General features: G+C 49.7%; 1 protein-coding gene across 5 annotated transcripts in view; it reads right to left on the bottom strand.

Annotated features, from left to right (window-relative positions):
• Nucleotides 1–11,599: 11,599 nt before the first annotated feature.
• The window catches only part of CATSPERE (catsper channel auxiliary subunit epsilon), an 89,302-nt gene continuing 87,132 nt past the window's right edge, over nucleotides 11,600–13,769 (bottom strand). For all 5 annotated transcript variants that reach the window (XM_019500612.2, XM_059716037.1, XM_019500614.2 and 2 more), the window contains one exon: nucleotides 11,600–12,900. In XM_019500612.2, the coding sequence (XP_019356157.2) occupies nucleotides 12,714–12,900 (187 nt within the window). In that variant the 3' untranslated portion in view covers nucleotides 11,600–12,713. The remainder of the gene's footprint in view (nucleotides 12,901–13,769) is intronic.

Genomic DNA, 13,769 nt, shown 5'->3' with positions numbered 1-13,769 from the left:
TAACAGGAAAATTTTTCCAAAATATAAAAGAAATAAATAGGCTTTTGGAAACGGGGTGCGGATGGGGCAGGGCAGCCTCACCTAGAACCTGGCACACACTTGGTCTCCAGTTAAAAATAAATGAGGAACATGACTGATAGGCTGGAGGCCCAGGGCTGCAGTATTCAGCATCGGATGGAAGCAAAAGCAAAGGGTAACTTCATTGGAATGAGTTAAAAACAGCCTGAGGGGCTGTGAAGCAGGAACTTGGTGGCCAGGAGCAGCTGACACGCAGCAGAATGACTGAAGAAATGCCAGCCTGACTGGTGGCATGTCAAGCCCCTTAGGAAAAAAGAGGGGGTGGTTGACACCCTTGGAATGAAGAACTTAGAAGAGACCAGGTAGATGACAATGTGCCATGAAATCAAGGCTTTCCTCAGTGCTGCTGGATCAGAAATGCTGCTGCCATTGCCAGGCAATTAGTTTTAAATTTTGGGTGGAGCAGGAATCAAAGGAGGTACCAGTGTACAACACCCCAACTCCCCCTGCCATCCACTGCTGCTTCCACATCCTCCTTAACAAGCTAAGGAAGTACAGACTAGACAGCCATACTGTAAGGTGCATTCATAACTGGTTGGATCATTGCATTAAACAGGTCACCAATGGATCCATGTCTTGTTGGGAGAAGGCATCAAGTAGGGTTCCCCAAAAATCTGTTTTGGATCTGATATTGCTTATCATCTTCATTACTAGTTTGATTGATGGCATCAAGTGCATGACGAGCAAATTTGCAGATGACATGGAGTTGAGTGGAGTTGCAAACGCTCTGGAGGGCAGCGCTAGGATCCAGAGTGAGTTTAATAGATGGAAAACGACTGTAATAGACCAGATGAAATTCAACAAGGAGAGGTACAGAGTCCTGCACTTGGGACAGAATAATTGCATGCACAAATGCAGACAGGGGAGTAACTGGCTACGTAGCAGTACTGCAGAGAAAGACCTGGGGTTACAGTAGACCAGAGGTGTCAAACTCACCTGTGGCCCTGGGGAAGAATCTTGTCTGTGGGGCTTCTTATGGGCTGCATCCAGTCTGGGGTGTGAGAGTGGCATGGAGTGTAGAGACAAGGGGTCTGGCTGTGTTAGAGAGTCCAGGTGAGCAAATTGAGGAGCTGTTGCTGCTGACAGGCATGCCCAGCAAGGCCAAAGGGCCGGGGATTCTGTGGCAGGTCATAGCCCTCAACTTCTAGTGGTCTACTGGTAGTTTGGCAGGCCAGGTACAGACCACATATTTGACTCCCCTGCAGTAGACCATAAGCTGAATATGAACCAACTGTGTGCTCTTGTTAGAAAAAAAAAGAAGCCAACAGCATACTGGGTTGTATTAACAGAAGTGTCCCTTGCAAATAGATTCATAGATTCATAAATTCATAGATGCTAGGGTCGGAAGGGACCTCAATAGATCATCGAGTCCAACCCCCTGCATAGGCAGGAAAGAGTGCTGGGTCCAGATGACCCTAGCTAGATGCTTATCTAACCTCCTCTTGAAGACCCCCAGGGTAGGGGAGAGCACCACCTCCCTTGGGAGCCCATTCCAGACCTTGGCCACTCGAACTGTGAAGAAGTTCTTCCTAATGTCCAGTCTAAATCTGCTCTCTGCTAGCTTGTGGCCATTATTTCTTGTAACCCCCAGGGGTGCCTTGGTGAATAAAACCTCACCAATTCTCTTCTGTGCCCCCGTGATGAACTTATAGGCAGCCACAAGGTCGCCTCTCAACCTTCTCTTGTGGAGGCTGAAGAGGTCCAGGTGCCCTAGTCTCTCCTCATAGGGCTTGGCCTGCAAGCCCTTAACCATACGAGTGGCCCTTCTCTGGACCCTGTCCAGGTTATCCACATCCCTCTTGAAGTGTGGCGCCCAAAACTGCATGCAGTATTCCAACTGCGGTCTGACCAGCGCCCGACAGAGGGGAAGTATCACCTCTTTGGATCTGTTCGTCATGCATCTGCTGATGCACGATAAAGTGCCATTGGCTTTTCTGATGGCTTCGTCACACTGCCGACTCATGTTCATCTTGGAGTCCGCTAGGACTCCAAGATCCCTTTCCGCTTCCGTGCCACCAAGCAGGTCATTTCCTAGGCAGTAGGTGTGCTGAACATTTTTCCTCCCTAGGTGCAGCACTTTGCATTTCTCCTTGTTGAATTGCATTCTGTTGTTTTGTGCCCATATGTCCAACCTGTCCAGGTCTGCTTGTAGTTGTTCCCTGCCCTCCAGCGTGTCCACTTCTCCCCGCAGTTTTGTGTCATCCGCAAACTTGGATGGAGTACACTTCACTCCCTCGTCCAAGTCGCTGATGAAGATATTGAAGAGTATCGGTCCAAGGACCGAGCCCTGCGGGACCCCACTGCCCACACCCTTCCAGGTCGATACCGACCCATCCACTACGACTCTCTGGGTGCGACCCTCTAGCCAATTCGCCACCCACTGGACTGTGTAGTCATCTAAGTCACAGCCTCTTGTTTACCAGTATAGTGTGGGATACCGTATCGAAGGCCTTCCTGAAGTCTAAGTATATGACATCAACCCCTACTTCTGCGTCCAGGCGTTTTGTAACCTGGTCATAAAAAGAGACTAGATTAGTCAGGCACGATCTACCTGCTACGAACCCGTGCTGGTTTCCCCTCAGCATAATTTGTCCTGCCGGGCTCTCTCAAACGTGAGCCTTGATAATTTTTTTGAGGACTTTGCCTAGGATGGAGGTGAGACTGACTGGCCTATAGTTGCCTGGGTCCTCCTTCCTCGCTGTCTTGAAAATGGGGACCACATTGGCCCTTTTCCAGCCCTCCAGGACCTGGCCTGTGCGCCACAAGTGTTCAAATATTACTGCCAGTGGCTCTGCAATGACGTCGGCCAGTGCCTTCAGTACCCTCGGATGGAGCTCATCCGGGCCTGCCGACTTAAAGGCCTCCAGTTCCTTCAAGTGACTCTGCACCATCTCAGGGTCTACGCATGGAAGTCTGGCGCCTTGCTGCTGCCTCTCTACAATCCCAATGAGAGACTTGTCCTGCCCCTCACTTAGGAACACTGAGGCAAAGAACTCGTTGAGGAGTTCAGCCTTGTCCCCCCTGTCCGTCACCAATTGCTTCTGCCCATTTAGTAGGGGTCCTATTCCACCCTAGGCCTTCCTTTTACTCCCTATATATCTAAAAAACAATTTTTTGTTATCCTTTACTTGGGATGCCATCCTCAGCTTCATGGTAGCTTTGGCCCGTCTAACTGTCTCCCTACAAGCACGAGCAGAGGAGGTATGATCCTCTTTGGTAATCTCTCCCCGTTTCCACTTTTTATATGCTCCCCTTTTAGTCTGCAGGCTGCCCTGGATTTCTCTGGTCAGCCAAGGAAGCCTCCTCGCCCCTTTCCCTCTTTTTCCTCGCATCGGGATCGTCTCCCTCTGTGCCCGAAGGATCATTTCCTTAAGGTACAGCCACCCTTCCTGGGCTCCCATCTCTTCAAAACTCCTACTCTGCAGTGCGTCCTTGACTAATTGTCTGAGCTCATTGAGATCAGCTTTCCTAAAGTCTAGCACTTTCACCCTACTAGTTACCTTACCCACTTGACATCTTATGATGAATTCTATTATTTGGTGATCACTGTCCCCCAGGTGACTACCAATCTGTACGTAAATCAAGAGAAGTGATTCTTCCATGAACCATGCATGCCTCCGGTGGCTTGGGGAGTGCAGCGGTGCTGGGAGTGTGGTGGCAGTAAGCAGGAGAGCTCCCGCAGATGCCGCCAGTGCTGTTGGTGGCTGGGGGCACAGGGGGTGGCAAGTGCCGACCAACGGTCAGTGATGACCGGCAGTGGCCAGCGGGGATTGCGGACCTCCCGCAGGTGCTCTGGCGGTGTCAGCAGCCGGGTGGTGAGCAGTGACCACCTGCAGGTGCTGGTGACAGTGTTGGCAGTGTCTTTTTGCAGGGGGTGCACTACCATGCTCGGGGGGTGCACATGCACTCGCATGCACCCCTTACGCATCGCCCCTGGATTCTTTCCCTCTATTCAGCACTGGTGAGATCTAATCTGAAGTCCTATATCCAGTTTTGGACCCCATGATTCAAGAAAGATGTGGATAGATTGAAACGATTCTCTCTTTAGACAGAAGCAGCATACATGGACAGGGGAGAATAAGATAGGAAGATCAGCTAGTTACCTGGTACTGGTACTAACACAAACACTGATGTTACTAGTGCTCTTCAACAACCAGGAGTCTGGAACTGAGAAACATATTTTATTTTCTCACATGCAACCCCCACCTTTTCCCCCCAAATCAGCCCCATAAAGTTGGGTGTATTTAAGCTGGGATTTTTTTTTTTTCTGCTGGAAAAGGAGCAGTTCTGGCGACGTGATGCTTGCCATGCAACTGTCAAAATGACTGCTGCTTGTGTATGCTCAGCAAACTGAAGGGGCAGAGTCCTGTGTTAACCCTCTCACAGCTGTAGCTGCTGGCTGAGCACTGTGGCTCATACCTAAAGTAGTAAGTGAGCTGGTAGGTTGGTAGTATCTTGATGAGGCTCGTGATACACAAATAACACTTTATGTGTAGGAACTTGTATAAAGAACTACTTACAGGAAAGAACTAGCAATCTTGCTACTATGCCTTGCAAGGGACTGGGGCCTAACCTTGTATCAGTCCTGGATACATAGGTGTATCCTGAAATATGGCATTGCAGGATACACTCTATCACATCAAGAAGTTCCTCATGCCACTCTATGATTCCAGGAGGACTTACTTTATGTCACACAGTTGGCCATGACTGTGAAAAAATCTTTTCCCGCTACATTTTCCTTCCAAAAACAGGGGATGTGGTGTATGGGAGAAACTATGGTAATTCTCTTACGTTATGTAAACTGCTGGTGTAGTTGGTAGCAAAAGAAGAAGTATCTTAGAAGTGTCTAGCAGAGGGTAGTTGTGGAGTTGGAGGTTTTTCTAAGTCAGGGGTGTCAAACCAATAAGGCTTGTGGATACCTTTCCTCCTTCCCCAGCATATCGCATCCAGTACCTGCTCCAGTTGGTTGGAGACCTACTGTGCATGTGGTGTCTACTCTGGGAACTGCACCACACACAGCATCTGCTCCAGCCAGTCTGGAACCTGTGCTGCATACACTGCTTGCAGGGATTGTGTGCAGTGTGGGTGCTGGACTGGCTGGAGCAGGTGCTGTATGCAGCACAGTCCTGGAGTTGCTGGAGCAGGCACTGCGTGTGGCATGTGTTCTGGATTGGGTCCTGTGTATGGCACAGTCCATGGGGGTTGGGCGCTAGCAGGGCAAGACAAGTAATTATTCCCCTATATTCTGCACGGGTGAGGCCACATCTGGAGTCCTGTGTTCAGTTTTGGGCCCCACACTACACAAAAGATGTGGACAAGTTGGGGAAAGAGTTCAGCAGAGGGCAATGCAAATAGTTAGAGGACTGGGGCACATGACTTATGTAAAGAGACTGAGGGAGCTGGTCTTATTTAGTCTGTAGAAGAGAAGACTGAGGGGGGATTTGATAGCAGCCGTCAACTACCTGAAGGATTCTTACAAAGATTCATAGATTCTTAGATGCTAGGGTCGGAAGGGACCACAACAGATCATCGAGTCTGACCCCCTGCCTAGGCAGGAAAATGATGAGGTCAGATGATCCCAGCCAGATGCCTGATGGACCCCCAAGGTAGGGGAGAGCACCACCTCCCTTGGAAGCCCATTCCAAAGTTTGGCCACCCTTACCGTGAAGAAGTTTTTCCTGCTATCTAGCCTAAATCTGCTCTCTGTCAGTTTGTGACCATTGTTCCTTGTTACCCCAAGAGGTGCCCTGGTGAACAGAACATCTCCGATCCCTTGCTGTGTCCCCCTAATGAATTTGTAGGCGGCCACAAGATCACCTCTCAGCCTTCTTGTGTGGAGGCCGAAGAGGTCCAGGTCAAAAGGATGGAGTTAGACTGGTCTCAGTGATGGCAGATGGAAGAACAAGGAGCAATGGTCTCAAGTTGCAACAAGGGAAGTTTAGATTAAATATTAGAAAAAACCTTCTCAATAGGAGGGTAGTAAAACACTGGAACAAGTTACCTGGAGAGGTTGTGGACTCTCTGTCCTTGGAGGTTTTAAAGACACGGCTAGACAAAGCCTTGGCTGAGATGATCTAGTAGGGGATAGGCCTGCTTTGAGCAGGGGGTTGGACTAGATGACCTTGTTATGAGGTGACAGGCTTAGGGGGCCGGGGGGGGGGTGGACTGGAAACCCCTGTGCTGGGGATGGAGGGCAGCAGAAGAGTGCTAGAAGCCCTAGCAAGCAGTCTGGGGAGAGCCAAAAATGGAAGCAACTTACCCGCTGCAGGTGCAGCAGCTGGAGGCATGGAGCGGCAGCTGGTGCTGCCCACACAGTTTTTGAGCACACTGTTGGTGCAGCTGAGGGGACGCCAGGGTGTGATGTCATCAGCCAGTGCCAAAGGATTAGAGGGCCCCAGGAAACCCAAAGGGATGCGTGAGTGGGAGGATGGGAGCAGCCTCTCAGTTTTGTGTTTAATTTTTTGTTCTGTTTGGTTCCTCATTTTGGAGACACCAGCCTCGCATGCCTTGAGCTGCCAAGGCAAGGAGGCCAGGAATGCCCAGAGAGCCTGGAGGGGAGACTCCGACTCTTAGCAAGGCCAAATGCTGGTTCTGCCAGGCTGGGAGGTACCGAGCAATGTACTGTGATCTAAGAACTACCACAATCCACACGTAGGAACTGAGTTTATGTTTAATTTTGGTTGTGGAGTTAGGGCCAAGGAGGTACCAGCTCTGCCTCTCAAGAGCCCAGTAGCTGGATAGTCAGCCAACAGGCCCTATCCTTGGAAGGCGGTCAGCGTGACTGGGGTCACAGAGCGGACCTAGCTGGATACAAGCTCAGGCCAGTGGATGCACTGCTATACATCTGAAGGTTGACATATGGAAGGGGTGTAGGGGAGGAGGAGCCCAAGAAGTATCTATATGGAGCATGCCCAAGGGAATCAATGACATACAAAAAACCTTCCTATTTCATAATAAGACCAAGGTGTGGAGGGAAAGCGACAGGAGGCTCCCTTAGGAGAAAGCATCCAATGGATGGTTGTGCCAAAAGCTGCAAGTACCCAGGTTTGGTCACAAAGCCCTGAGTTGCTTGGGAGCAACTGTTCGGGCTTAGACATGCACAGACCTCCTGAGGTCCCTTCCAACCCTAATTTTCTATGATTCTGTGTAGTGCATTGCCCACTTCGGCTGGTCTGGTATCCCCACTATAGTCCTGGCTAGACTGAGCTACACACGGCACCTGTTCTGGCTGTTCTGGGATCCATGCTGCATGTGCCTGCTTTTGTGAAGCATATCCTGGACCCTAGGTTGGTCTAGAGCATGCTGTGCCCTGTGTGGATCTGCTCAGACCCAGAAGCAGCACTAGGGGGCTGACAGCAGGGGATGGCTGTATGTTTGACACCCCTGCTCTAGGTCTTGACAGTACTTATAGTATTGGCACTGCAGTGGACCTGACTCTGTGTTGGCTAGTAAGCGTGAACTCCAATCCCCCTGTTGTAGGGCAGCCAGGATCAGAAAACAGGCATAAAGGGCACATCCACACATGCATGCACGTGCGCTTGCAGCAGCTCAAATGGAAGCAGTATAAATTTGAGCTGGGGCTTTTTGCCTCAGTGCATGTGCTCGGACATACACTTTGTTGTGGAGCAAATTATGCCACTTGGGGCAAAATAACTCTGCCTGGCTCCTCCTGGATCTGTAGCCAGGGGGAGCTAGAGCCTGGGGCCACCACCTGTGCTGTCCCCAGCACTATAAAAAGCTGCCCTGTCTTGGCCCCATCTAAAAAGCTGCCCTGGCAAGCAGTTCAGGGCTACTCACTCTCAGGAGCTTCTGGGGCCCAGCCAATTGGTACCTGGGGACACTACCCCTTGTGCCAGATGGACTGCTGCAGCAGCATCCGAAATCCATTTTTTAAAAATACCCCAAAATCCATATTTTTCCACAATTAAAACAAAAGACTGCTCTGTACACACACACACACGTATATATCTAGAGAGAAACAGAGAGACAGCGATCAGTTGGGCAATACTTTATTGGTATATTTACAACGTTAAAGCAATGTGGAAGTCTACCAGTGCCTCTATCATCTTGATAAAATAAATTCTAAATACCTATATGTGTTGATGTGTACTTTTGGTTTTCTTCGCACATGATGGGTGTGTGATAGGGGGATGTGGTGTTTGCAGGAAGGGGGCAGGAAGGAGTGTGGGGGAAGGTGGGTGTGTGTGTGTGGAGGGATGTGGGTTGGTGTGTGGGTAGGTGTGGGGTGATTCTTGGGGGGACTGTGGGTGTGGGGGAGCTTGTGGGGGGGCTGCTCAGGAGGGGTGGGTCCCCTGGCCCCCACAGGGAGCAGCCCCCCATCACATGGAATGCCCCCTGCCACAGGGACCCAGCTCCTCCCTGGAGGGCTGGAGCCCCTATCCCCCACAGGGCCCCAGCTCCCCCACCCAGGGTCCCAGGCACCCTGGAGGGCCACAGCCTACCCCTGCCCAGGGTCCCAAGCACCCTGGAGGGCCACAGACCCCCAGCCCAGGGTCTCAGCTCTCCCCTGGAGGGCCACAGCCCCCCCATCCAGGGTCCTAGGCACCCTGGAGGGCTCCAGCACCCCCACCCAGGGCCCATAACTTACCTTTAGTAGTAGCAGTGGGAGTGGGGTGCTCTGAGTCATGGTGGTAGAACCTGGCATGGCACGCGGGAACCACATGCCGGGCCCAGCCAGATCCTGCCGGCCCTGGGGACCATCTGCCACCTGGCCAGGCCATGCCCTTGGTGGCAGGACACAGCATGGCACATGGGGACTGCGTGCTGGTCCCAGCCAGGTTCTGCCAGCCCTGGGGCCTCTCTGCTGCCCACCCAGGCTGGGCCATGGTGGCAGGACCTGGCATGGCACACGGGGACCGTGTGCTGCACCAAGCCAGGTCCTGCTGCCCTTGGGGCCCCTCTGCCTTGGGAATGGCCCGGCCAGGCAGCAGAGGGGCCCCAAGGGTGGCAGGACCTGGCTGGGCATGGCGTGCAGTCCCCGCGTGCTGCGCCGGGTTCTGCCACCATGGCCCGGCCCAGCTGGGTGGCAGAGGGGCCCCAGGGCTGGAAGGACATGGCTGGGTGTGGTGCGTGGTCCCCATGCGCTGCACCAGGTCCTGCCTCTGCCCTGCTGTGCCTGCGGGTGGGGGGCATGCAGCGGGACCTGGGCCAGCCCTGTGTGGCTTGCTAGTCCAGCTTTGCACTGGAGCAGGTCACACAGCTCCAGGAGGCACGGGTCCTGCGGCCCGCTCTGGTGCAAAGCTGGACTAGTGAGCCGCACAGGGCTGGACTGGGTCCTCAGCCCCTGCAGCCCTGGGGACATCCCCCCACCACTTCCCAAACCCCCCAACATCTCCCTGCCACCCCTCACCCACCCACACCCATGAACGCCCCCCACCCCCTCTTACCTTGGACAGCGCTGGGGGCCGGAGGCAGCAGGAGAACCAAAGAGATGCTCTGGCCAACACTGGAGCATCTCTTTTGGAGGATTGACTCAGTTGCACAGTCTGGGACTGTGCCTTGCTTGGCTTTTTTGCGGAGCAGTTTTTTTAGACCCCTGGACATTTTTTTGTTCCTGCGCATGCCTCTTGCCCCGCCTCAAAGGGGTTTGAGATGGGGCAAGAGGCACGTGCACACTCATCTGGACGCGCCCATAGATGGATTGAAGAACTAATCCCTCAAAGCATGCCTTCTGGGACTTTTGAGTACTCCTCTTAAAGGCTCTGCAAACACTGTATTTTTCTTTGATATGTCCCATATCAAGGCATCTCGAGCAGAGTATACAGGGATCATTAATGTATATCAGTACTTCAAAAATAGGACAGTATCTGAAACCCAGGGACTTCTGCATTATGAAGGCCTGAGCAGAACAGCCCTAAATAAATAGAAAGTAAATCCCTTCAGTGATAAGAAGAAAAATAAATATAACCAGTAGTAACCATCTAATTAACTGTTATTACTGCATATTAATTTATACTACAGAAGTTGTTGAGAATGTTAAAAAGAGCACACAGGGAATAGTAACTCAACCATAGACACTGAAAAAGAATGCAAGAAAGGTCAGAGCATCTCTTCCCTTTATAGTATTAAGGGATGCACAAGGAGACATCAGACGTAGACGCTGCCTGATGAACACTGCCACAGCAAGCTTTCTGATGGGTGCAAAGGCACACTACTAGAGTAGAAGAGATGTGCAATCACTCAAAGAACAACTTGGCAGTTGGCACCTGCTCTGTGTTCCTTCTATCCATCTAGCATGCTATCTACACTTGCCCTTAGTTGTGCACATGGAGCTGATGCTGGAGCTGTGGAGCTCAGTGCAGCTGTTTGCAGCCTGCCCGCTGCTTGCTGCAGCTGCCCAGAGCCCAGGCTGGCTACAAACAGCTGTGCTGGGCTCTGGAGCCCTGTCACCAGCTCTGTGCTGGGAGTGGGGGAGAGACCAGGGCTGTGCTGCCTCAGGCCCCTCCCCCCCCACCTGATCCAGTGCGCGGGTGCACACGCCGGTATGGAGCTGATGTTGTGGCTCTGGAGCTCAGCACAGCCATTTGTAGCCTCCCGGCTGTAGCTGGCCCTGGCTCTGGGTAGCTGCTGCCAGCTGGGAGCCCGGGCTTCTCCCAGCAGGCAGCTAGGATGCTTCAAACCCTGCTGGGAGCAGCTTTCGCTCCAGCAGCTACCCAGAGCCAGGGTAGCTGCTGACAGCCACAGAGTCAGGGCCGGGGGGCAGGGACTTTGGGTGGGGGCAAGGGGCACAAGCAGGGCATCCTGCCATGTACCCCCTGCCCTCATTTTGTTTTTCTGGCATGCCAGCCCTCCAGCACCTTCCAAGGTAGGCATTGTGGTGTTTTTTGGCACTCTGGCCAAAAAGCGTTGCCTACCCCTGCACTGTAAGCTTACTGCACAGTAAAGTTTCCCTGGTAAGGCATCTACACATGTGCCCGTTGGGAGCAGTTTAGTGCAGAGCTACTTCAGCCCTGCTGTGCCCCACTAGAGCAGCCAGGGCGGGGCTTCAAGCTAGCCCCAGGCTGGCAGAGGGTGCCGGAGTCAGGTCCTGGTCTGGGGGTAGAGGAAACTGTCCTGCCTCCAGGGCAGCTGCCTCCAGGGCAGCTGCCTCCCAGTCCGTGCCCTAATCTGAGGGAAATATCCCCTCCCTTAGCTGCTGCTTCCCAGCCCTATGCCCTGACCCAACGGCTGGGGGAGGGGACATTTTCCCAGCCCCATGCCCTGATCTGCTGATCAGGGCACAGGGCTGGGATGCAGCTACCAAGGGGAAGGGACAGTTTCCCCACTCCCTGCTGTGTGGGCTGACCAGAAACAATTTGCTCCCAGTCAGCAGTCTACATGTGTGCTACTGTGCAGTAGTTACTGTACAGTGAATAGACTACAAGCAGTAGGCAACCATGTAGAAGACTAATCTACTGTGCAGCACATGTAGATGGTGATGATTAACAGTGCAGTACATTAGTCTTCTATACAATACAGCATCTCATGTAGACACACCTTTTATGAAGCAAAGTGAATAAAATTTGTAGGTTCAACTTTTTATTTATTAAATATGAATGTGGATTTGTAACATTAAGCATATTATTCCAATTAAAACATGCAATGAACAATATAAACTCTTCAAATCACTCACTTTGAAAACTAGAAAACTTTGGCTAGCCATGGAAATATATCCTCAAGTGGAACTATGAAAATTTATTCAAATATTAGTTACAATTTTTAATTGCTACATCAGGTTTGATGCTTGTAAGTTTATCTGTTAAAACAGATGATAACTTCTGCCAACTCTACATTTTTACTGAATGAATTAACATTTATTAAGCACCAATTAAAAACTATATGAGTAAAATTCCTTCAAGAATATAAAATCTAGTGCATTCTTAAACAATATAATTCTTCATACATAACTGTTAGGATAATTATGGAAATATAAAGTTTGCTGTGTCTGGATTTATTAAGCTTTGACAGTTGATGTGAATTGATCCTCTTTTGATGCTTTCCAAAGTATACCACTTAGATGAAAGATGTATGATTTTTTTGAACAGCTAAGTTCTTTCAAGTTTTAACAGGACTCTAAATTACAGTCAATATTTTTGTACAAAAATTGTGGTCACATTGTCAGAGCTGCGTCTACTATTTGCTATAAAAATACAATACACAGGCATTAGAATCACAGTTGTCAGAATACTTTAAAAGCAGTCTTATCTACCAAGGTTCTGAAAAATATTTTTAAATGAGGGTCTCATCTGTTCAAAATATAAGGAATTGTTTAAATCTCAGGTCCAGATAATCAGAAGGTGTAAATGGATTACACAGTGGAACAGCTCCATTTTACCCCAGCGGATGATCTGGTCTTGAGAGTTATTTGAAAAAAGCAACATGGTTGACCTATATTGGTGAAGAGGAGATATTGCTTACTGGATGCTCCCGGGGAAAGATGGGTTTAAGAAATTAATAAGAGCATAATTTATGTCCCTCAAACTGGAAACATAACATATTAACCATGCTAGTTTTATTATGCGGAAAGCTGCTTATGAAAACAACACTTAATCCAACCATACTTAAATTATTTTAAACATTACAGTGTTCTTATAATTTCTATACATAGAATGCCACCTATACAGTAAATAAATAGGTTATTGGTCCTTCTTTAAGCCCTGTGATGACTCTTTTGTATGATTTTGCAAGCCAGGGGATGGCAGTGGATCAATGTATCTGAGTGTCTGAAAAATCCTTGCATATTTGAAGTAGCTTAAGACAAGTATACCCAAAAACAGGGACAGTACAAAGATTGAAAACATAATGGTCTTGGCAATGTCAGGACTGAAATATAAAAGAAACGGGATTAACAATAAATATAGGCAATTTGCAAATCCTCCCTTTATTTAGTAAGAAATATCCCTGACATCATATTAACTGCATGCTAATGCAATATAAAACTGAGTGTTTAAGTTTTTATTTTGTTCCTGCTGGTCCTGATGATAAAAATCAATAGCAAAATCCAAGTGATATTCTACAGAAGTCAATGGCAGGCTCCTGTTGATTTTAGTGGGACCAAGATCTAACACTTTATTCTTTGATAGAAAGTGACAATAGTAGGTGCTCTTTAAATAGTTCATTCTGGTTTTACAGATTTTACTTGTTCCAAAGATGTACAAAAGTGTTAATGTAAAACCAGGAGTTACTGCTTAAACTGGAATTAAATTTACTGTATTATATGATCAGGATCAAGTTTTGAATTTGGATATTAACTCAAAGCCCTTATTACCTACCATACTTACCTGAATGCAAGATTACTTTGAATTTAAGACAATCCCCACAATAATGAGATTCTATAATGGAAAATGTATACATTTATTATAATTTTCCATGTATAGAATCTAATTATTAGAAGGTCATCTTAAATTTGTCTTCCCACTGCTGCAGTGGGGCAAGCAACAGTAGGGAGCAGGTAGGAAGGGTGTCAAGTAGCCTGATCCCTGCCCCTGGCTTACCTACACTTTCCCCTTGCTGCCTACCCTGCCATTTGCCCTCCTGTGGTTCCTGCCCACTCTGCCACTTGCCCCCCCATGCTGACACCCCCAATACTTGCCCCCACTTGTCCCACCTCTGCCTGCCCCATCTGCTCCTTCAACCATCTCCTCTCTGCTGCTATTTTTGCTCTTCCCCATGGCCTGGCACCCCTCCCCAAT

Source organism: Alligator mississippiensis, chromosome 1 (assembly GCF_030867095.1).
Source record: "Alligator mississippiensis isolate rAllMis1 chromosome 1, rAllMis1, whole genome shotgun sequence".
Classification (NCBI taxonomy): domain Eukaryota; kingdom Metazoa; phylum Chordata; order Crocodylia; family Alligatoridae; genus Alligator; species Alligator mississippiensis.
This window is presented reverse-complemented; position numbering and strand designations above follow the sequence as displayed.